General features: G+C 38.5%; 4 protein-coding genes and 1 long non-coding RNA gene across 9 annotated transcripts in view; 1 reads left to right on the top strand and 4 right to left on the bottom strand.

The window, feature by feature from the left end:
- Window positions 1-342: 342 nt before the first annotated feature.
- LOC106638223 (choline transporter-like 2) lies at window positions 343-1,708 on the bottom strand. The gene is made up of 4 exons (XM_089592007.1): window positions 1,602-1,708; window positions 1,220-1,528; window positions 863-1,148; window positions 343-772 (listed from the first exon to the last, which is right to left on the bottom strand). Exons 2-4 carry the CDS (start codon window positions 1,399-1,401, stop codon window positions 488-490), a joined length of 753 nt encoding a protein of 250 aa, XP_089448133.1. The 5' UTR covers window positions 1,402-1,528; window positions 1,602-1,708; the 3' UTR covers window positions 343-487.
- Window positions 1,709-1,719: 11 nt separating this feature from the next.
- On the bottom strand, window positions 1,720-2,973 carry LOC149374750 (uncharacterized). The gene is made up of 4 exons (XR_016293033.1): window positions 2,701-2,973; window positions 2,205-2,333; window positions 1,965-2,127; window positions 1,720-1,889 (listed from the first exon to the last, which is right to left on the bottom strand). It is a non-coding gene; the product is annotated as an uncharacterized LOC149374750 (long non-coding RNA).
- A 1,603-nt stretch (window positions 2,974-4,576) lies between these two features.
- Ahcy (adenosylhomocysteinase) lies at window positions 4,577-6,969 on the top strand. The gene is made up of 7 exons (XM_014351220.2): window positions 4,577-4,776; window positions 4,998-5,188; window positions 5,489-5,830; window positions 5,915-6,130; window positions 6,202-6,428; window positions 6,494-6,659; window positions 6,737-6,969. The coding sequence occupies exons 1-7, from the start codon at window positions 4,749-4,751 to the stop codon at window positions 6,866-6,868; spliced, it is 1,302 nt and encodes a 433-aa protein (XP_014206706.1). The 5' UTR covers window positions 4,577-4,748; the 3' UTR covers window positions 6,869-6,969.
- Window positions 6,970-6,977: 8 nt separating this feature from the next.
- Wdr59 (WD repeat domain 59) lies at window positions 6,978-12,927 on the bottom strand. Of its 5 annotated transcripts, XM_089591826.1 has the most exons (21): window positions 12,804-12,926; window positions 12,446-12,722; window positions 12,316-12,365; window positions 12,110-12,245; window positions 11,811-12,024; window positions 11,600-11,733; window positions 11,379-11,528; window positions 11,134-11,293; window positions 10,995-11,074; window positions 10,862-10,931; window positions 10,575-10,774; window positions 10,223-10,486; window positions 10,001-10,151; window positions 9,742-9,935; window positions 9,550-9,680; window positions 9,262-9,468; window positions 9,062-9,188; window positions 8,231-8,260; window positions 7,732-7,889; window positions 7,405-7,658; window positions 6,978-7,326 (listed from the first exon to the last, which is right to left on the bottom strand). In XM_089591826.1, exons 2-21 carry the CDS (start codon window positions 12,497-12,499, stop codon window positions 7,190-7,192), a joined length of 2,901 nt encoding a protein of 966 aa, XP_089447952.1. In that variant the 5' UTR covers window positions 12,500-12,722; window positions 12,804-12,926; the 3' UTR covers window positions 6,978-7,189. The 5 variants fall into 5 exon arrangements, with proteins under 5 accessions (XP_089447952.1, XP_089447953.1, XP_089447951.1 ...); XM_089591827.1 differs by having other exon boundaries at window positions 8,231-8,257; window positions 12,446-12,927; XM_089591825.1 differs by having other exon boundaries at window positions 12,446-12,926.
- A 303-nt stretch (window positions 12,928-13,230) lies between these two features.
- The window catches only part of LOC106638255 (Ankyrin-repeat, SH3-domain, and Proline-rich-region containing Protein), a 130,655-nt gene continuing 120,094 nt past the window's right edge, over window positions 13,231-23,791 (bottom strand). Inside the window, exons 5-15 of the mRNA XM_089591930.1 lie at window positions 20,156-20,346; window positions 19,257-19,914; window positions 18,426-18,971; window positions 18,132-18,344; window positions 17,725-17,935; window positions 17,376-17,645; window positions 15,633-16,070; window positions 15,228-15,551; window positions 14,980-15,146; window positions 14,705-14,904; window positions 13,231-14,602 (exon numbers count right to left, since the gene is read on the bottom strand). Coding sequence (XP_089448056.1) covers window positions 14,561-14,602; window positions 14,705-14,904; window positions 14,980-15,146; window positions 15,228-15,551; window positions 15,633-16,070; window positions 17,376-17,645; window positions 17,725-17,935; window positions 18,132-18,344; window positions 18,426-18,971; window positions 19,257-19,914; window positions 20,156-20,346 — 3,260 coding nt within the window. The 3' untranslated portion in view covers window positions 13,231-14,560. The remainder of the gene's footprint in view (window positions 14,603-14,704; window positions 14,905-14,979; window positions 15,147-15,227; window positions 15,552-15,632; window positions 16,071-17,375; window positions 17,646-17,724; window positions 17,936-18,131; window positions 18,345-18,425; window positions 18,972-19,256; window positions 19,915-20,155; window positions 20,347-23,791) is intronic.

Below are 23,791 nucleotides of genomic sequence, written 5' to 3'. Positions count from 1 at the left end.
TACGTAATGATTAGTAAAAATACATACGCAAATAAACCATTGTTGTATTGTTATTTTATTCTTTCAAAAATAACTATATAATTATTTTTCACTTGAATCAAATTTTACTGGTGTACGTATATATCTTACTCTTTATAAAAATAAAAAATGTTTTGAGAAACTCTTCAAAGCAAAATTTTTTTTTCAATTTATTGTTAATTCTTACAAGTCAAGGCCTTTGTAACAAACATTTACAATATACTTTTATATTCTCAACATTGCGATAATGAAAAAATTGTAATTGTTCAAAAATAATACAATAACAAACTCGTTTAAATGATCTCAAAGCTTCTTGGTTTTTTTTTTTTTTTTTCATAATACTTGGAAAACAAGCACTTATTTAAATGATTATATCAAAACGATTTATCTGTTTCTTGAAAGGTACATCAAATCAAATCAAAAAAGGTCTGCATTTGTTAAATAAAGATATTAAATAAAATATTACAAATTACTCTATAAATAAACTTTTCATATGCAAATTCATGAAGTAAGGCTGTTCTTCAGAGCCATCATTTCGCTCATAATCTTCCAAAACATTCAAAATAATTGTATTAATAGCAATTCTAAGTACCATGAACATAAAAGAAGATAGCAGTAAGGAAGCAATCAAAACTGACAACATCACAGATAGTGCTTTTTCAAAATTAATAAGAAAAAACGCAAAATAAGTAGTGGAAAGTAACACCGAAATTCCAACTATAAGCACCTGGCCAAGTAACAAAGTAATATTTATCTGTAAGAACGTTATTTATTTTTAAATCCAAATTTAACTGAATTTTAGTTATAAGTATTCTAAATTACTTTATAATAGAATCAAACTCACTGTTTTCATAGGGAGGACTTTGATTGATCTTCTTTTCAGAAGATTGAAAGCATCTTCGGCTGATTTGCAAAAACTAGTACCGTGAAGTGCACACATGATGTATGCATTATGATGAATGCACTTTACTTCTTTCTCCAAATTTCCAAATACATGTTCATACCGCTCTTTACAATCAAATTTACAAGATAATATTTTCAATAGTATCTTTATAATGTTTAATAAAGATTTAATAAACTGACATGGAGTCAAAATCAATGATCCAAATACTAATGTACCAAGATGGTTTCTAAAAAAAAAACAAAAACATGAAATACTCCAACAAATATAAAATTCACCAGTACTCATCTAATTCATTACTTTAAAATTTTTTTACTGCAGAACACAATACTATTTTTTGAGACATTAATCTCTTCCCGCGTCCAATACAATGTTGCAAATGCTCCTGCTAGCACCGTCCGAGAAAAACCTAGAACAATACCTGTTGCCCATAGGTATCCAAATAAATTATAAAGATGAAAGATCTTGACATGGTAAGGCATTTCGTGAAACTCGTTTTTAATACTAAGCAGAGTAATAAATACAGTTCCCGCAAACAATATAACAGCTGTAAATAAAAAGCAGGAGAACAGTTGAAATAATGTGATTTTAGAGAAGAACGTCACATATCTGTAAAATAAAAAAATTAGTTTTCAGTCGTGTTATAAGTTGAAACAATAAAAGTTATTTTTATTCACTATACCTGCTTGCTTCTTGGATAACTTTAAATGCTATGTCTATTTTTTTATGATGAAGCACAAATAGAGTTGACGATATGACAAATAAAAAAGCAAATAGTAAAAAAACCAAAAAAAGTACTACGTGATATCCCATAGTACAAGCAACTGCTGCAATACATGCCAGACAAAATATTATTGTTAAATAAATGCTAATAGTTGCATAGACAGTCTGCTTTGTAAACAATCTCAGCAGTACCATGTATACAATACACAAAGTTGCAGATGCCAAAGAGTAGAGAAAACCAAAATAACTAAATAAAAAAATCAATTTACGGTCAAAATTCATTTTTTAATTTCTTAACATTTCATTTAAACATAATCCTTACCTAGGTGTAAAATCGTTTACAGTCATACGAGAAGCTATGTAAGACTGAGTTTTATCATTATATGAACTTGTATATGAATTATATTGTTGTACATAATGTGTCTCTTCAAAATAAGTATGATGAAAAAAGGAAAACTTTTCAAGTAAATTTCCTCTTACATAAGCTGCAGGAACAGAAAAGCAGTTGTTGGATTAAATTTTCTCATCCTTACAGATTTTAATAAAAAATATTGGAACACACCATAAACAGCTATGCCCAGCCATATAATAGAGAAAACAGCAAATTTTTTTAGGAACCCAACATCGGTTGGGCTGCGCTCCTCATTGAAACTTGGTCCCTTCCATTTTGGATCATATTGGAACTTTTTACCTGGTGTACATATAAATGATCGATCGCCATATTAGAATGCTACAATCTGTACACTTTAATGTGTCGTATTCGCGCATTATTTAGCTAAAAACTGATGTCAAATAAGTTCTAGGATCGAAAAAGTATGCTATAGTTGTTTTACGATTCGAAATCGTACCCAAACTTTTAATAATGCTCATCTAATGTTCGTTACACAGTTAGATTCACGCGAGCAAAACGTGACCAAAGGCCGACTCACTGGCATGTAAAATTCTTAAATCGAGTTAATTTTAAAGCGATCTATTCAACGTGTCAATCAAGTACGTAGGTATATCTGACCCATCTTACAATATAAAATACCAATGAATAAAACAAAGAGATTCTTTACCATAACACTCTGCCTTGCACTCTGCTTCGGTCTGAGACATCTTTTCAATTGTTTGTCCTTCTTGCGATTGTGCAAAATTGTCGCTTTATTCTGACTCCTAATTTTTTGTTAATAAATTGTTACTGTACTTATTCTTAACTTTTACGAGCAACTGCCGCTCACGCACGATCCGGCACGGCCGGCTGGTTGAAGAGAAGTAAGTAACCTATAGTAACATCGCAAATCGTAACTCGTAACCAGTTGTAACATGCATCAAGCAACCTGCGACGGCCTGCGAGTGCGAGTCCTGCGACAGGGACAGAGAGATCCTCTGCCTGCGATGGCTGCGCTGCAAGAGCTGTGATCTCTGCAAGGTGCTTATATATACTTGTAAACACGTTGTACCAAGAATCCAAGTCCAAACCAAAACAGGGATGATGGCCCTCAAAAAGATCCATGCTTACTACATTTAACATAGTACAGAAAACAAACAAATGTTACGACGCCCTTTATTATTACCGTTAATCATGCATGCAGTCGGTATTGGTTTATTGGTCTTTCAGACTTCACTAAACTTGTAGAGATGACAGTTGACTCTAAACTCTTCTCATCTCTGATATATGACTGGATGAGCACGAGTGCATCTTTGCTTTGTTCGAAAAAAACAAAGCTGAATATGAAAAGCGAAACTTATAAGTACTTAAGTATTTTGCAAGATGGCCTCCACCTGGCTCATCCCGATACTTTTGTTTTGAGTTTAACATATATATATATATGCGAAAAGCAAAAATAATCATTACATAAAATATATTAAGTGTGTGAAAGATGAACTTTTACAAACGTTGCGGTAGGTATTTATTTAATTTTTTTTTTGTGCCCAGGATCAAAAAGCGCAGTTACTATTATGATATTCCGTGATATTCTGTGGCTAAATAAGTATTATTTAAAGTAGTTATATTATGACACTTAAAATTAATCTAAAAAGCTGATAATGTATTTAGTATATTATATAAGAGACATGAGAAAATTACGTGTGATTCTACTTTATATTAACTTCAATCAATCAAAGTTTTTTTTCTTTTCTTTTAGAGTAAGTATACAAACAAATCAACTAGTGTTACTCGTCATACTATGTATTTTGTAAAGATTTTCAGTATGTTTGAAGAGATGTCAGAGAAGACACGTAAATAATTATCCAAAAAATGCGAGAAAATTATTGTAGATTACTTCGACAAAAACGTCAATCTAAAACTTATTTAACGATTCAAGCATTTCAAATGTTGCGAGAATTATAAAAATTTCTTCTATTTATTTTTCATTAAAATTTTCCTCGAAATTTTCATTACTGATTTTTATTGCGGTTACTTTCTTGAAGGCTGCAGTGAGAAATTGCGGAAAAAATCATGCCACCTAAAGAAAACATACAAATTAGTCTTATATTTTCTTTCAGCCAATAAAACGCAAATCTGATTATCAAAAATAAAACCAGAAGTACGTTTATCGTGTATAGACTGTGTGGCAAAAGCCCATAGGCCAGCGCAAAGCTACTTGGTATACTTAATCCCGTTGGGTAAAATCTCTGGAAACGCTGCAGTATATTCTACAAATTATTTGTTTGAAAAAAAACGAATTTTCTTTATTTATGCTTGATTGTGTATGTAATAATCAAATAATCATGTCTGATAAAACTTTGCATCAACTAAAATTTGTTTTTTGTAGTTCTGCTTGCGAAAAGATATATTAATTACGTATAAAAAGGTTTTTTATTTGCTGAAGACGTTGTGAAATCGCACTGAATTCCGCGGAATTCGAACGCAACAGCTTGAACGCATTCCTCAACACCGAAAGGATCAATGTAAACATACCCTTGTATCGTACCGGGCCCGTAAATTTTTGCAACAGCAACAGCTCCGTCTGCTCCAATATCTTATTATCACATCTTATTCGTCCATCCTGTAGTGCGGATAACTTGTAACCTAAAGTGTTCGATTGAGAGTTTCAGTATAACATTTCTCTCTGTTTGTTGTTAAATTCTTTAACTTTTTATTTTTTACTTTAACGTTTGGAAAATGACGAGCAAGCCAGCATACAAAGTTGGTACGTATAAGTACTTGTTTTGTTGTAGTAATTATTCCAATGCTTATTCAACGTACTTTTGGAGCAGCACGTGTTGTGCCACCGCATACTATACCTATATTGTTGAGTCAATGCATATTTCTTTTTTTTTTTTTTTTTATATTCGATTCGAATTTGACATTTATCTCTGTATTCTATGTGAAACGTCAATGGTGTTTTACATTTTTTTATTTTGTAATCAGCCGACATCTCTTTGGCTGAGTGGGGGAGAAAAGAAATCACTTTGGCTGAAAATGAAATGCCCGGATTGATGGCTATTCGCAAAAAGTATGGACCAGAAAAAATTTTGAAAGGTGCCCGCATTGCTGGCTGCTTACATATGACTGTGCAAACTGCTGTACTTATGGAAACTCTCATGGAACTTGGTGCCAAGGTAATAAAATAAACTATTTAATTTCAATAATATATTGAGCCTAGAATTTAAATAGCTCTCCAAGCTTTTTTTATCATAAAAATTGTTATGGAAAGAAGCACAGTAAAAATGTGAAAAACTCATTTGTGCAAGAATTTATCTGGGTTGTGTTAATATATTGTTTTGCGACTTAAACTATCTTAAGCAACGGCTATCTTATCTATATTCAATTCTGTGGGAGATAAGAGCTATAACGTTTGTCTTGGCAATGCCGTTTTTCAACTTATAAGGCACTAATCACAATAAAATTTAAATATTTAGGTGCAATGGTCTTCTTGCAACATATTTAGCACACAAGACCATGCCGCAGCTGCAATGGCTAAAGTTGGAGTACCAGTTTATGCCTGGAAAGGAGAAACGGATGAAGAATATATGTGGTGTATTGAACAGACTTTACTTTTTGAAGATGGAAAGCCATTTAATTTAATTCTAGATGATGGAGGTGATTTGACTAATCTGGTACATAGCAAATACCCGCAGTACTTGGAAAACTGCAAGGGTATTTCAGAAGAAACAACAACTGGTGTGCACAATGCATATCGCATGTTGAAAGATGGAAAACTCAAAGTTCCTGTTATTAATGTCAATGATTCAGTTACCAAAGTTAGTTAAATTTTCATCAAACACGAAAAATATACGTTATCATCAATAGTTAGACTTGGTAATGTTTAAAAACAATTTTTCTAGAGCAAATTTGACAACTTGTATGGCTGCAGAGAATCTTTAATCGACGGCATCAAAAGAGCAACTGATGTTATGATAGCAGGAAAAGTTTGTGTTGTTGCTGGATATGGTGATGTTGGAAAAGGTTGTGCTCAAAGCTTGAGAGCATTGGGAGGACGTGTGATTATTACTGAAATCGATCCTATTAATGCTCTTCAAGCAGCTATGGAAGGCTATGAGGTACACTTATACTAGTTATTTATATTCTTAACAACATTAGTGATGTTTCACGAAATAACTAAATATTGTAGGTGACAACTATGGATGAAGCTTCTAAAAAAGGTCAAATATTTGTCACGTCTACGGGTTGCAAGGACATAATAACAGGAGCTCACTTTTTGAATATGCCAAATGATGCTATAGTATGTAACATTGGACACTTTGATTGTGAAATACAAGTTGCATGGTTAGAAGAGAATTCAGTTGAAAAAACAAATATTAAGCCACAAGTAGACCGCTACAAATTAAGTAGTGGAAGGTAAAGTATACGATTTTTTTTCAATTCTATGTTATTATTCACCACACTCATATATACTTTTTTAGATATGTGATTGTTCTTGCGGAAGGACGTTTAGTTAATCTTGGCTGTGCAACTGGTCATTCCAGTTTCGTTATGAGTAACTCTTTCACAAATCAAACACTTGCTCAGATCGAGTTATGGACAAAGTCTGAATCTTACACAATTGGTGTTCATATGCTTCCTAAAAAAGTAAGTTTAGTAACTTTTCAAACTATTTTAGTACAAGATAAAAGTGTCTCACAATAACTATTTTTTTTTTAAACTAGCTGGATGAAGAGGTTGCGGCTTTGCATCTTGATCATTTGGGTGTGAAATTGACAAAACTTACCCCATCTCAATCTGAATATTTAAGTATTTCTGTAGATGGACCCTACAAGCCAGACCACTACAGATATTAAATGTGCGAAAGTAATTCGATACATTGTGAATAAAATCATGCGAATGACTAAATCTGCATTTATCATTGTTGGAACAACTGAATAAATAACTATTTTGTGTGATAATGGTGCTGTCGATTTTTTTAATCAATTTTTTTTTTTTTAATAAAAAAAATCTATTCATAATACATGCACGATTCAATACTTAATGCAGTCACTTGTTCTTATTTTTATAAAAGAGGATTTAAATAAAAAGATAACTAACCTTCGATTTGAACATCAGGTATGTATTTTTTTATAAAATTAAACTCTAAAGCTTCCAAAAATATTAAATACTCTTAATTACACTTTTAAAAGACTGTTTTCACGAAGGCAGTAACACCCACATCCTGTTGGACAAAGGATTTCATTTTTAAACCATGCTGCCAAGTGGCTAGTATGGCCACCATGTCCACATACAGTACAAAAATTGCTAGGACCTGTAAATTAACAACCACATGACTACCGATATTAACAATACATTGGTATCCTTAAAATATGCAATTTTGGGTAATTACCTCTAACAGAAATATGGCATATGACGCACTGGAAAGTCAATCGCTTACAAATAGAACATTGTGGTCCTTTACTTGATTTATTGCACACTCTACAATCACTATAGAGTTCTACGCTTCTGTGCGAATCGCATGATGTTGCGCTGACGTGCTTTAAAACTTGAGCACGTGCATCTAGCAGTCTCCATCGGTACAAGACTTCGGCATAAGCTTTTTTATATAAATCGTATAAGGCGGTATTTTTATTGTCCAACAATCTAAAATTGAAAACAGACGCATGTCTAGATATTTTTTTTTTTCCAAGTCATTTTAAATTTTTTCTACTCATACCTTACATTGCGCCCATATTCAGTACACGCATCTTGAATTTGAAGTTCGTCCAATGATTCTGACCAAGAATTCGATCTATTTTGTTTTAAATTAGGAAAATTCCATCCTTCCAGACTAGTATCTGCTGGATGAATGGTGTGATACGGTGATCTACCAGGCTAAAATTTTTTAGTTATTGGATAGTTTCTATCTACGATGATATGTACAAAAAAAAGTATGGAGAATCATGTTTTTCGTGCGATAGTACATTTTTAATTAGGACATTGTTAATAACGTGCGTTGTGAGGAGAGTGTAGATGTAATGATTAAAGCTCCAAATAAAAACAGTTAATATTTGATGTGAATGTTGAATGGTTATTGCATAGTGTTAAGAAAATAGCGACAAAAACCCTAAGAACCAATTAGTTTCAAAATAATGATCAATTTGAAAATCGAAGCTAAACCGCAAATTATTTTTATTATATGTATCCATAAAATCGTAAGACGAAGCTTGCCTTACCTTCAACCATAATTTCCCAGTGAAAAGCTTCTATAACAAACATAATAATAATACTAATAATAATAATAATAATAATAAAAAGCGTCATCTTATACAATAAATGGTTATTATTTATTAAACATTGGGATCAATAAGCATTTTTCAACCATTATAATTAACGCATGTATTATAAATAAAGTGGCAGGAAAAAAATTCCCAGTAATAAGCAGCTATAATTGTGCCAGTAACTACTTGCGTGTGAGGCATGATTACTGAAACCAGCGCTTATAATTTTTCTTAAAAAAAAAAAAAAATTTAACCGGGGCAAATCAATTTTCAATTAATGCGTTAAACCTTGCAACTTTGGACCTTTAAAATGATAACGTGTTAAAAAAGTTTTCTCTTGGTATTTAAAAGTAAAAATTTTTGAAGATTACGATAGGCCCTATGGCCTACCAAATTTTATTAAAGCGAAACAACTTCTTTATCGTATCAGATGATAAGACCACCTTTAAATAGACCTGTTGATTTTTTGCTCCAATCTAATCACATAAATTATTGTAATGAAGCCTTGCATATATATTTTTAGATAAACAAATAAGATAAAATAAATCACTCTAGTGAAGCAGTAGCATCTGAGTGAATGTAAGCCAAATGAGAGCGCAAAAAATTTGGTTCTCAAGGTGTACAAAAATAAAAAAAATTAAAAAACCTTAGGAAGTGACAATTTGGAACATAACGGCTGTAGTGTAATTTGCTTGTGCAAAACTATTTGACCAGAGTGCATTGTAAAAGCAAAAAATAAAATTAATTGTTATTTACAGAGGTGTATGTATCATATGCGAGACTTACACTGACGTTGACTGATTTACTGATAAAACGATTTTGAGGCACATCCACACAGTCCAGTCTGTGACTAAAAGCGCAGCTCAATGTGCCAGCCATTTGTATGTCAGATTGATTAGCGTAATGTTGTATTCTAAAAAGAGAAAAATCATTATTTGGCAAAAGTCTGCACAAAAAATACGTAATCTCAGGTAGATGTCGCATACAGGGAATGAATCAACTTTTGTCCAAAGGGATGTAAAGACCAAGGAACGTCTACGTCCGATGATTGTGTAGATGGGTGTGTATTTGTAAGATGCTGTGAAACAACCAAGGCAGCCAAGCTCCAAGCTTGCACGAGATCGGGTCTCTCAAGATTTGCCGCTACGTTTGCGTTGTACTGACACATCGCCGGAATGTCAGTCGTGTTAATCCTGTTCAATCATATTGACGTATTAATAATCTACTTATAAATATGATCATTTCGAAAAATACTAATAAAATTAGAAATTTACACGTATTTTTCGGCTAACTCTTTGCTAACGAAAAAGAGAGAAGACGCGTCGTATACAGTGACCAAAGAGTGATAGTTTTTGTACGATTTTTGGTGGCTCTTGTTTTGTCCATGTGTGGCTCTTCTTGACGTCTGGAAACACAAAGATTTTATAATAAGCCAACAAATACAGACGATTAAATCATCTACTCACTCGTTCTTGATAATAAAAAGAACTCAAAGACATCTTATCGCTTGACTGAATGTACGAGTTAGAGTAGATTTGCAAGAAATGACCTTTGTTGTTGACGTTTTGGCCAAGTGCAGACAGGGCCCGAGGAGTCGAGCTTTCGAGTTTGACAGAGGTCCTACGAGTATACGAAGAACGGCGGAAACATACCAGAACTCCTGCAAATTAACATTAGTAAATTAAGTTATTCCCTTCGTTTGATCGAAATTTCTTGTGTACTGACCTACGCTGCAAAATTTAGCCCCTGATGTTCTGGGAAAAGGAATGTACGAATCTTGATAATTTGAACAAATTTTGCTCGAGTTCAAAAAGTTTTCGTTGTGTTGCATGTGATACGCCAAGTGGTTATTTTCCGTTTCATCTTTCAGGCAAGTCTACAGAAAAAAATATAAATAAACACCATAATTAAACAAAATATTTCGATTATAATTGCGTATGTACTCACCTGTTCTAATGTAGTGATCAATTGTCGTAAACACGGTTCTAAACAGGATCGATTTTTTTTCACTCTCTGTTGAGCTGTGTTTTTTAAGACTTTCAGGCATTTTGTCATGATTACGTTATCTACAGTGGTTCCAGAACAAAACTGGAATGTGGGTTGCGCACTACACGGATAGTTTCCCGGAAAATTAACTTTTAAAACTACGTTGTAATTTTTATTTGATGCTGTGACTGTACAAGTTCTTTCTACTGCGTCCATTGAATTTACCTGATTTCAGTGTCGATAAAAAATATGTATATGCGTGGTTAATGAATTGTTCAATTTTGAGCAACTATAAATGATTACTATAGCATACTTCAATATTTGGAATATTTATGTTGATTAAAGAAAATTCTTGTTGAAGAGTTTTGGGCTGAGTTGGAGAAGGTGCTTCTGTTTCGAGTTTTGGAATATCTTCTTCGTGATTTAGAGGAACAATGTCCATCTTTGATGGATAGTTTAATTTATGCTCGTTATTCAATGGATGAAGTTCGAGTTCTTCAGACTGTAAAGTTCCTTAAAAAAAAAATATTGATGAGAATTAACCATTAATATACCCGAAAAAGTAATTAAAAAGTTGTAACAAAGTTATTGAACCATTACTTAAATTATCGCTCTCTGAGAACTGGGTAAAGTCAATATTATTGTCGTCGATATCGTCATGTCCACATAACTACAAAAACAAAAATCGGTATAAGACAAAGAACAATATAAATGAAAAAATACAGATTTTTACCTTTTTCAATAATGGAGGAATTTTGAATATTCTTAAGCACTGGTCCTTTGACCACGTAATAAGTTCAAAGTCATTTGCATCTAATGAAAAAATATCATTTAAAATTGTCGTAAGCTTTTACAAAATCAGACTACATTACCTAATTTAGGATGACGCCATTGAAATTCTAAAACTACATCAGTATGTCCAACAAAAGTATATATTGGTGCTGACAAATTTGATGTGCTCCATAATAATAGACTATTTTCACCTCTTCGTAACTGAGGCACAACTATTGTCACTAAGCCTTCACCAAAAGGCTAAGGTGTAACTCAAAATATTAATGATTTCCACTGCCAAAAATAGTTTTACAATATAGATACATTGTAAAAATGTAATACATACTGTGTATCTTGCTCTCCACACGGGAGAATTTGTAGTAAGAATACCGTCTACTCTACGAGGATTGTTGGTATCAATAATTTTAACTGTACAATCTTGACTCGATGTAGCCAACTGATTTTGCTGATAAGGACACCAATCTAGTCCATGGATCTGTAAATTTTACGTAGTGTACATTATTAGAAATTGATATGTTTACTTATAAACGGCTTTTTATCACCTACTTTGGTTAAATGAGCCGCGATGTACTGTATTGGACTGTTTCCTTTTCTTTGATCCCAAATTTTGACATCGCCATCGTGGGCAGTAGCCAGCATGTTTGGAGATAAAGTATTCCAGCAAACTTGAGATGCACCAGCTAAAAACAAAACGGTTTTGGATACTACTTTGAATGCAGAGACAAAACGTAATAAAAAAACTATTTTTTCAACACACCCACGGCTGATAGAGATAAACATGGTTTTCTTTGGTCTCTTAGGTCCCAAATATGAATGTAAGTATCTATACTGCACGTTGCCAGAATGTCAGGATCCTTAGGATGCCAATTTAAGTCACTAACTACCCTTGTATGCGCGCGTAAGCTGTGTGTTTGTTGCAAATCACAACTATTGCCTTCCATAAAATTTAATACTTCCACTCTGGTATTACTCTTGATGAAAAAATGTATTTATTTATTTAAAAAATATTGGAGCTCCATAATTTGATTGTAAAGGTAAAGTTAAAAAAAAATTTACAGATATTGCACACAAATGACAATTGGCTAAGTTAGGATTCCATTCTGCTGATCCTACTTCATATTTACTTTGTCTTTGAAACTTTTTCAAAGCATCAGATTCTTCCTCCAAATTTTTGATTGCCAAACATCTCCGTCTAAAAATAAATTGTAGAAATAAGGTACAGTACACATTTAAATAAATTTTTAATTGAAAGCGCAACCAACCCAGCCAAAAGTACACGACTGCCTGTGAGATCAACAGCCATAGTATTTGCCTGTTGGAATAAATTTGCATTGAATCACTGAAAATTGAGCTGTCACTTAAAAATTGACAATTAAATATAAAAGTAGTAACCTGTAAGTCTCGATGCTCTGTGACCACATAGTCTCTTCCCCAGTGTTTTGCCATTTTTAATTGTCCGCAGGAATCGAATAACAAAGGGTAACGTGCAAATAACAGTTGATTGTAACTTAGAAATAATTTTACACAGAGTTGAAAAGAACCACTGCTATTAAATTCCACTTGTTGTTTATCTCTCGATCAGCTCCAGCATAACCAAGTGCATTATATTGTGCATTTATAGGTATGTTTTGAAATTTTCCAAAACACGAAGCAGGATCGCGGTAATTCACTGCAAAGTGAAGATTCCATGAATTCATGTGCCGAAGAAATGCTTGATACAACGTTTATAGATTTTGGCTTAATTACACACCATTATGTGCATTAAGTCAAGCAGCTAAACCTGAGTTGTGGATCACGAAATCCAATAATAAAGAGCAACAATCACTTAAACACAGTACACAAAACCCATGAAATGGAGAGTGAAAAAAAAAAATATGACGGCAATGCCGTCAAAAAAGAAAGAGTGGGGGGAGATCAGTGTTTTGTTTTTGTGTGATGGTGGTATTGTGGAGAAACAGAGATTCTATCTTATCGACTTGGTTCACTGAGTCATGTCGGTATAGTAGGGAATTGTCTTTTGAAACTTTCCATGGTACGATAAATCCGAATAAAATTTGAAGGTATAGTTTTTTGCTTTGCAAATGTGAATTAATTTTTAGGAATAATAAAAAGGATCGAAATAATTGTTGCTACAATGATTTAATGTTTGGATTTTTATTATAAACAATTTTCTCATATAATATTTATTATTACTTTATTATTACTTTTGAAGGCACATGTTTCATTAACAATAGATGCGTCATACATATAGTCGAATTTTATTTTTTTTTTTTTTTCTCTGTTTTACTAAGTACACAGCATTCGAAAAAATTAGCCATGTCCTGGACCAACATATACAGGTATGCTTAGTTACAAAACACTTATTTTACAAACTGAGCAGTCAGCAATGATTTTTTGCACTCTTGAAAATCTCATCTATGTATTCGCTACAGTAGGCTTATGTAAAACTCATATATGCAAAAAACCAAATTGATAGGAAAAAAAGGAAACGTATTCGATGACGTCTTTGTGAGTCCTAAGGTATATTTATAGAGTTCTAAAGTACATTTATAGTTAAAATAACGAATAAAGAATTGCTTCGAGTTGGATCACCTGGCAAGTTTACTTGTACACGTTAGTCGCAATTATATTTTTTAAATCCGAATGACCAGTCGGATTGCAAAAATTTGCGAGTTAAAACTTAAAACGCGGCGCTTTTCCGATTTTAATTTGACTTCATCTAAACTCAAACATTTAGGTGAAACAAATAAAAGAAAATATATATATATATTTTTATTTTTAATTTAAGTACATACAACATAATTTCTTGTACTCCACTGTTTCTTTGGGAGCATAAAATACCGCACAGTGGAATCCGTCGAGTCAATAAAACAAATAATACAATCCATTCATGAAAAGTCGCACGATATTACAATCCTATTGTCGGATTAAGAGTAGGACTTGGATTTATAATGTATATATATACTTGATTGTGAACTATCCGTCCTACCGACATAGCTACCCAACTGATTTCAACAAATATACAATAAAAAAAGGACTTTTCCAAATACAATTTCTTCCTTCAATACTCTCGTTTTTTATATATATTACACACCATATCCATAGATACGAACGCAGTTTAGACGAATTCCGCTGTGTGGTGTTGCGCTAACTAAAAATTATTGCTATAATCGATCGATATTTAAATATGTACAAAAAACGTTCGAAGATAATGTGATGATTTCTTCTTCCCATAGCTTGCTTTCGATTGCTTGAATTTTCTTTCATTGTACGTTGAAAAATACTTTAATGTACGTTGTACGTTGCCTACGAGATATACCTTAATGCATTATCAATCTCCGTCCGATAGTCGATTGATAATAAAAAACAAGATAAATTAAAAAAAAAGCATATAGAAAACGATCGCATAAAAGATTTATACAGTGATCAAGGGTCCGTATGAAAACGTGACGTGCTTCGTGTCACGTATCACCAGTATCATTAAAAATTAAATTTGTATTCAGAATTTTAAAATTCATTGATTTTAGCTGGTTGCACTCTTGGATATAGCTGTAACAAAACGAAACAAAAATTAAAAAATTAGTACAACCTACGTTGTTTTATTTTGTTTTCCTCAAGCTTTCGTTAAAAATTTCAATCGCATGTACTTACGCCTAGTAAATTCCGAGGAACGTAACCCTCCCGATGGCCCAACTTGCTCCACCACCATTCCCTCTCGTTGTCATCGCCTTTCCGCAGGATCACCAAGGAATCGCCGTTTTTCAATGTAAGTTCGTCGCTATGCTGAGCCTCGTAGTCAAACACAGCGTAAACTTGCCCGTTGTTCATGATCCCAAGTTTTTCTTGAACACCTGTAAGAAAAAACGAAACGTCAACAATCAGCCCCGTTCATTGGCTCCTTTTTTTTTTAACGATTTGATACCGACTGTACAAATATTCGGAACATCCGTCGAAACCCTCCTCGTCCTCTTCGCACTTTTCCGCCGCGGTCTCGTGGTCCGACAACGTGGTCGCGAAAATACAGGCCCCGTGCTCCACCAAAAACCTCACCATCGCCAAGTTATTGCAACTCGCGGCGCAGTGTAACGGTGTCCTAAACAGTAAAAAATGGCACTTGATTTTTTATAAATGGCCCCGTGAAAAGGACACTATAATCATGTCGTGTATGCCCTACCATCCGTCGCTGTCCTGGGCATTGACGTCGCAGCCAAACTCAACGAGGAACTTGACGATCTCGAGATGGCCAGCGCAAATGGCGTTGTGAAGCGCGGTGATGCCCTCGTCGTTGGCGGAGCTCGGGTTAGCCACCTCTTTGGCTGTCTTCTTGACGAGCTCGAGCTCGCCCTCGAGACTAGCATCGAGGAGCAGCGCCAGCGGGTCGAAGCTGACCCGCCTCGATAAATTGACCTTGCCCGTCGTGGACTTGAGATTGCCCTTCTTGCGCCTTATCACGTCCGCCGCTGGCTTACCACCGCCCTCGATCTCGATCGTCTCGGATCTGTACACACTTTTTATTTATAGCCACCCCTTTTTTTTTTTTTCGTATCCATAAACATAATTTCAACGGTGACACACTCACTTTAGCTTGTTGTGATGGTCCTCGATGTTGATGACGTTGAGCGCGTCGACAATGTCCGAGTCCTCGAGCTTCTCGTTGCAGATCTCGTCGTTCGACACCGGACTAACGATCAGCCTCTTCAACGAACTGTTATCCGTGACGTCGAGCTGTTGCTGTTGTTGATCCGTTTGCATAAGATCCGCAGGAATCTCGGTTTCGGGGAATAGGAAGGCAGGGGGCATCTCGATGCGCCGGTTTATCGACACGTGCACGTTGGATTTCGCGTAGCGGAGCTTCGGCTGCTCCGAGAGCGGCGTCTTTTTCAAGCCCAACGGCCGGGCCTTTATCACCTGGTGGAGTAACTGCTGCTGCTGCTGCTGCTGTTGCGTGGGATCGGTCGGCGAGTCTGGCGGCTCGGACGTAGGAATCGGCGGAATCGTGTCCTCTTCCTTTTCAGCTCTACACACAGAAAAATAAAATCCCTTGCGTGAATTGTTTATTTACTACCGAGTGCAAGTCGTTGAAAAAAAAAAAAAAAAAAAATCATTTATCCACACACGGGGAAGGTCGATTAAAAAATTAACAAGCAATAGTTTTTTTTTTTCCAGTACAAAAAATAATAGCAGGGAGTAGTTTGTTGTTTCAAACAACTTTTTTTCATCGTTACCTGAGCAACGCAATCAATCGACGCAAAACTTGAAACTACTACGTAACAACGTGCCGTAACAGCAGGAGACCACGGTAGGTAAATTTTTTTTTTTTTCTCACACGTGAAAAAATATAATCTGTTGGAGCACAGTCGTGGAATTGCAAGGGAATTTCGAGCACTCAATAAAAGAGAAAGAGAAACAAGCGCAGCACAACGAAAAAATTGAGCGTCCAGATGAGCACAGCCGCTAGAAGCCGATACCCGGGAATGTAATTCTTCAGCCCGGTCATGATGACGAAAAGTAATTGTTTGAAATAAAATAGAAAAATAGAGAAATTGTACACGTATACTCGAAGCCGATGGACTTTTCTCTCGTGTATCGAGAGAAGAGGCGCACAATATCCGAGCACCCGCGCCGTGGTGCGTCTATTTCGGTGAGCCTATTGTTTGAAAGGAGAGTAGGTATAGAGGAAAGAAAGAGAGGAGCGAAGCAAAGCGGCGATGAGTAAGGCGGGCCCTCCCGAGCTGCCGGCCAAATCGATCGTTGGACTAATTAACATTTTTAATCGACCTGCTATAACACTGCGATATAGTTAACCGCCCGTGGCTCTCCTCGTGCCGGGGCTTACATCCTTGCGCGACGATGGTTATTCATGAGCAAGTATATACATACGCGACGGAGTACTTGTCTTTATCCCTCGTATATATACACTCTCGTACGCACACCACTCGGTGAAGGCCTTTTATTTACTTATACCCTAAATTCAACACTAAATTGGGCGAAGCAAAATTAATGACCAATCTCGCTATGTAAGTACGTATTTTTGTACCAACAAAAAATGAGAAGAAAATTACGTTTTTCGATTCAAAGCAAACGCGTGTCTACTCCGACGGGCGATTTCATTTGAATTTAGACGTTTAACTCCCCAATTTGCGTAAAAAAAAAAACTGCTTTCACGTTCCACCGAGACAAGTACCAATTTACTCGCGTAAAAAAGCGCGCACAGCAATCTGCTATGTGGTTAATTCAGCGAAAAGAGTCGCTTTGGAACTGGAAATACCCGCATTCCGTGGCGAATTATTTTTTTGATTGGAGTGGCGAAAGAAAGGCTCACCTCGAGGGCAGGCTAACACCGGGCTTGACGTCACCAATTTCGGCACTGGGCTCGAGCTTCTCGTGGTGCTGAGTCAGCCGGGGCGGGGGATTCGGTTTGGTGGGCTTCGGAGGCAGGGCTGGCTTCGTTTTGTCGAAGGGCAGCTCGGGCTTCAGCTCGCTGGATGTCGTCCCGCTCGGGGGCTTCCTCTCGTACTCGAACGGCTTTTCCGGCAGCTTAGTCGGCGGCTCGAGTTTCGGCGGATGCTGCGACGCTTGCTGCTGCTCGTACCTAAGCGACCAAGGAAAAATTAATCGAAACGAGCAAGCACGCGATTGGGTTCCGGATTGAATTCGGCAAAAACACACACCTGGCAGCGAGATGCTCGAACTTTGTTTGGCTCTGTTCGGGCTTGTACGGCTGGGTGGCGATGTGCTCGATTTGTTGTTGTTGTTGTTGCTGCTGCTGCAGTTTCGACGTCTGCTCGAGTTTAACGGGCGCCGACTGGTCGTAGAGCTTGATCGGCTGGCCGTGCGTCTCGTACTTAACTTGCTGCTGCTGCAACTGCGACTGATCGATTCCTATTTTCGGAAAGTAATTATTCCGCGAGTTAGTTTCGCAAACAATAATGCGGAGTTGTGATTTTGGGATCGGTTCCAAGTTTCAAAATACCGCGGACTTATTTTAAGGGCTTTTTTTTTTTTTTTTTTTTTTTTTTGTTTTTACATAACGCGAATTGCGCGCAAAACCGCAATTTAAACGACATTGGATGCGTACCAGGTAGTTTGTCGGGTATCTTGAGCCGTTCGTCGAGACTCTGTTGCGTCGCTTGACTGTACGCGTATCCGGTGAACACGGGGCCACTACTCGCTGGCAGATTCGGCGAGTTTTGCGACTGATATGCAGACACTACGGTAGAAACGATACTCTGCTGTTGCTGTTGTTGTTGCTGGCCGTTTTGCAGCCCAACTCCCATGCCTGCGTTCAAATCTGAAGGAATTTTCAAGGAGGTTGGTTTGTTTTGTGTTGTTTCAGTGTAAAGTAACGATGGATGAATAAAAAAAAACTGACCTGCTCGAGGATTTTGATTTTGCGCACCAGAGCTTGGCGAGTAGGAAGACTGAGTCGCCGGATGACCGCGGCCGATGAGGCTGAGGGTCTGGGGCATAACTGGATGAATCTTGGTGGAGGAGGTCTGGTAGATGGGCGATTTGACGGGAAAGCTCGGCGCGACGCTGGACACGGGCTTCTGCGGCCTGAGGTTCGCTCCACCTCCACCTTGGGCTGCTGCTGCAGACGATGGGGACCCTGACGACGACACGCTCCCATGCTGCTGCTGAAGAAATGTTTGCTTCTGTTGGGGACTCGAGTGTTGCTGCTGGTGCTGCGAGACCAGCCTCAGGTTCTGCACGGGACTGTTCTGACCGCCCTCGACTTGCACACTGTGATTGTCAGTGTTGTTATTGTTGTTGTTCATACTGTTGTTCAGGTTGTTGTTGTTGTTGTTGTTGTTGTTGTTGTTCCCGCTGTTATTATTGTTGTTGATGCTGTTGTTTAGGATCTGGGGACTCTGGTGCTGCTGCTGCGTCATCTGGTTGTTCAAGGGCTGGGATTGACCTGCGAGATCGGTATCGGTATATTTTTACTGCACATACATTTCATACTCCGCGAAAGTGGACCTTTTGGCACACGTTACTCTACCAACGACAGAAATCAATTGTACTGCTTTTTTTCGATCGGAGCTATAAGTAAACGCGATGGTACGCGATTTTGTGTTGCAAAAATAATACCGGTAGTAAAAAACAACCGACTTGTCCATACTTGTATACCATAGGTGAATCGATCCTTTTTCGGGATGTTATCGTATGAAAAAAAAAAAAAAAAAAAGAAAAAAGTAATAACCTTGAATATGCGACTGGGACTGGCTGTGGGCGATCTGATGTCCAAACTGTTGTTGCTGCTGCTGCAGATTGACCGGTCTCTGGGCGATCTGTGACGCGCTGGCGCTATGCTGTACCTTGTTGTTGTTGTTCTTGTTGACGTCGTCCTCGGTCGTCTTGAAGTTAACCGTGAACTTGGTGTTGTAGGGCAGAGTCTGGTACTTGGGATCGTTCTTGTTGATGGTAAAGTCGTTGTCGTTGCACGGTATGTGCGAGTAGGGCTCGATAGCCGCTATGTTGCCCGCCGGCCGGGGCTTGCCCATTAAAACCGCCCCACCAAAGTCCAGCTTACCCGGACTATTACCACCCATCGTCGCCGTCGTCGCGGATCCCTTTATCGTGCTCCCCGGATTGTTCAAGTTGTTCCGAATGATATTGTTGTTGTTATTGTTGTTGTTGTTATTGTTGTTGTTGATGTTGGTGTTGTTGTTGTTGTTGTTGTTGTTCTGCTGTACGAGCTGCTGGCTGAGGCGCTGGTTGAGGGCGCGCTTCCTTTGCAACCGACCCTGTAGCTGGGCTATCCGCGCGTCTATCGAGGCCATTTCAGCCTGGCGCTGCACCAGTGCCAGCCGCTGCTGCGACACCACTTGGTTCTGCTGCTCGTTCATTTTGTTCCGGTACTGCGGTATCGACACACGAGTTATTATTATTATTATTATTAAAAAAAAAAAAAAAAAAAAAAATATAGAGTTCCAGCCGAAAAGTAGTGCACCGACCGCGTGCAACGGAGCTCGGGGCACGACTGAGCAAAGGCGGGCGAAGAAAAAGAAAGAGGAAAAAACAACAAAAACAACAAAAATGTCGAGACGAGAGGCAAAGCATGAATGAAGTATATGGGGGAGGTGTATACAATATACTCACGAGCAGCTCCCTCCTGAGCTTCTCGAGCTCGGCGCTGGCGGGCGTGCCGAGGTGGCCCGGCTGCCCGGGCTGTCCGTGCCTACCCCTGAGCTCCTCGAGTTGTCGCGTCAGCTCTTCCACCTTAGCCACCGCCAGAGACAGCTCCTTCTCCTTCTCGTTGAACAGGGCCCTTATGCAGTCCAGGTCGGATGCTGCGGTAACAGAGGGGTGGTTATAACGCATGGAGTCACGCACGGGTATACATCAGAGAGAAGGTGGTGCTATTGTCGTTGAGAGGGGAAAAAAAAAAAGAAAAAAAGATGGGCAAAGCAGTAACGGCACGCGCGACTCTTGACTATATAGGGCCATATAACCTTCTTTGTCGCTGTGAGACTGCACGCTTCTACGCTACATCATCACTCTACTGAGCTCCTTTTTTTCTTTCATGGTCTCACCTCCTCTTCCCTGTGGGTAATTACCTACACCGCGCCCCTCCTGGGAATTATATTACACCGGCCGTTATCCTTATCAGGGCTCGCGTTACTTTTCACCCCCTGCAACCCCGACATCATGGTCCTGCACCGGGGTAACAGCGACGAGCCGGTAAATTAACCACTCAACTTTGGGGGGCAGGGCGGACACCGGAGAGAGGAGTAGCGGAAAAATTAGTACGACGGCCCCCAAGAAACTTCTTACGCGCTCAACGATAAGGGGTAAAGAGCTCCCCTCCTCCCACCCCCTTTATGTTCTTCTTTTGGCGAGTGCGTCACCCTCGGAGCTTGCATACTTATACGTGCCAAGACACCGGCGCTCTGCTGATGCAGTTCTCTCGAGACGCGCGCTCCCTCGAGTGTCGTCGATTTAGCCTCGTCGCCATTAGTGCTCGAGAGGAGAGAGTGGCGAATTTCTTTGCTCTCGCGCGTACGGCTTAATTTTTCGGTAATCCCTCCCCCCACCCTCATTAGCTCTGAGTTTTTTAATGCGACCGTGTGATTACAGCTTGATGACTTTTCTTTGTTATAGCCAAAGCTCTCACCGCGCACAGTATAAGTAGAAAAGGTCGATTTTGGTCGGACCGACCCTCCGCGGGAGCAAAACCATCTCACCCGAATGACATTCATACATATAAGTCTTCGTATATATATATACGTACAAGTCGACGAGTCAGCCGTGCGTTAAGCCCGCATCTCACGTATATGGAGGCCTTATCTTTTCTTTCTCCCCGCCCCTGCGTGTTCTTCGTCACCGCGAGAGGAGGAGAGAAAAGTGGAGGGAGCACCGGGACAAAGGAAAAACAGAGGAAAGAGGCATTCGCGAGATTGCTCCGCCATCCCCCCCTTGGACGGCGAATAATGCGAAAATTGCTCGATATTAAATTCTGCTTTGACGAGTGGCACGCGAGCCACCCGCAATGACAGCGAAGTGACAGAGAGAGAGAGAAAAAAAAGGGGCATTTTCGCGCTAAAATCTATATCGGGTCTACTGCAAATTCAATTTTTTGACGGGTCGCAGTGAACGTCGGCCACGCGGGTAATTTGTTCGTTACAACGGCGCTGACTGGATTATTCGAGTGCGGTCGGGCGAGTTTGAATTTTTATTATTCGAGGTTCAGCGTGTAACCTTTATTTTTTTTTTTCATGGCGATGTATGTAGGACAAATAAAAAGAGAGCAACATTTTTGGGCTTTGTAAAAAATGCAAGACATCGTATGAACTCCCCATCAGCCGCAGAAGAAAGCACCCCCCGTGCCGTCCTTTTGCCTATACGCAAAAAATCGAGTAAGATGGAAAACCTTTTTGCAAAGTTTCATCTCTCGCTGGGCGCCTCTGTATTTTAAGCACAAAAGGGAGTGCGCGGGCGAACGAACGAAAGCACGGAAGTAAAAAAAAAAAAAAAAAAAAGGTTGCACCTAACAATGTATCCACGTAGTAATATAGTATGGGAGGGAAAGTAAGTCCCGAGCACGCACAAGGGGGCGCGGACTGTGAATTACGGCGTAAACAGTGTACGCAAGTTCAAGGAAATTGAATTTTTTCCAAGCGAACGGAACAGGGGGAGGATGGTTTCTTTTTCTTTTCGCGAGCGCACGAGGATCGAACGGCTAAATTGTATCGAGGAACAATGGATTTATCAAGGGAAGCGCGGCGGGCTATCGAAAGTGCTCGTCGACGGGGAGATTTTGCAACTTTAGGTGTATATGTATCTATACGTGTTTCGTTTGCTCCGATGAAGAGGAAAAAAAAAAACGCACGAGCGCGTCAATGCTGCAAAGTGTGTGATAATATAGTCCCGTTGGAAATACTACTAGTAGCAGCGAGTCTTTTTTTTGCTTTCGAGATATTGCTCGAAGTAAAATATAAACGAAATATAAAAACACGCGACTCGTAAATACACGTCGACATTCCGATCATCGAGAAAAATGCTACTGCCGCTGACCAATCGAGAGAGAGCTTGAAAAGCTCCGTAGTCACGCGCTCTCGAAAACTGGGGAGAAGCGTCTGGTGCTCGGTGACACGTACAAAAAGAAAAAAAAAAAAAAAAAAAAAACGGCGTGTAGTCCCGAGGGGGTGAGGGTGAAAAATGTATATACCTCGCGGATAGCGATCGACGCGACGATTCGAGTCCCGGAAAGGGAAGGTGCTTTGTTACCTTCTTTCATTTTTTTTTTTCCTTTTTTCCAAGGGACGAGGAAAATCCCAAGGCCCACGCGCATTTTTCACGACACCCGCTCGAACGAGTCTTCAATGCGTCGCGTATAATGAAAACGAATTGAAAAAAATGCGCGAGACGATCAATCAATACCGAAGCTAAAAGTATTTGTACGTTTCAAACTTTCGTACTTGTAAATGCCATAAATATAGGTAGATATGCAATAGAAAAAAAAAAGTATCGTTTCTCTTCTTTTTTTTTTTCTTCTTCTTTCACGAGCATAATATACATGAAACTTCCGTAAACAGCGTTTTCGACTGAAAATTAATATTCTAGACGAACGCGAAACGTGTGTCGTTCACAACTTTTTACCGAATCGATTCGGGAAAATAAATCGCGGTAAATAAAGTACGGTATACGGGGTTCAATTTGTATATCTGCATATATATAGCCCCCAGCTCTCCTCGCACAACAATATATGCATTATTTCCCTCCGTTGCGTTTCTATACCTCATTTCCGCTCTCGTAGCAGCTCATTTCGCTGCTGCCGATCCTGCTCCGGTCTACTTGTACGGATAAACACACAACTGATTGAAACGCAGTAGATTCCCGAGAGGCGCGCATTTAAATGTCAATTTATTCGAGCACGAGCTTCCCGCCTGAAATATTTTTCTAATATACATATACGGAGGGAGGCAGGGCGCATCGGAGCTTTGCACCGAAGCGTGGGAAAAATCAATCGTCGTCCCGGCAGAAGCGAGAGATTGCGCTTATCGATATCCGAAGCCAGTCGCGCGCCACTATCACCCTCATCCCCCTCCCGATCCAGGACTTATCATCGGACTTTTCATTTATATTTGCTTGGCTGGGTGTGTCTACTTCCTCTTCGTTTTCCTATACCTTTTTTTTTTTTTTTTTTTTCCTGATAGGGAAGATGTATTACCCGAGGGATGCTGCTCCGACGAACGGGGAGGGATAAATTAATCCGGAGACAGAGGCTTATACTTA

This window comes from Copidosoma floridanum, unplaced genomic scaffold (assembly GCF_036245765.1).
Source record: "Copidosoma floridanum isolate Cflo_tuat_1 unplaced genomic scaffold, Cflo_Japanese_pri ptg000014l, whole genome shotgun sequence".
Lineage (NCBI taxonomy): Eukaryota > Metazoa > Arthropoda > Insecta > Hymenoptera > Encyrtidae > Copidosoma > Copidosoma floridanum.
This window is presented reverse-complemented; position numbering and strand designations above follow the sequence as displayed.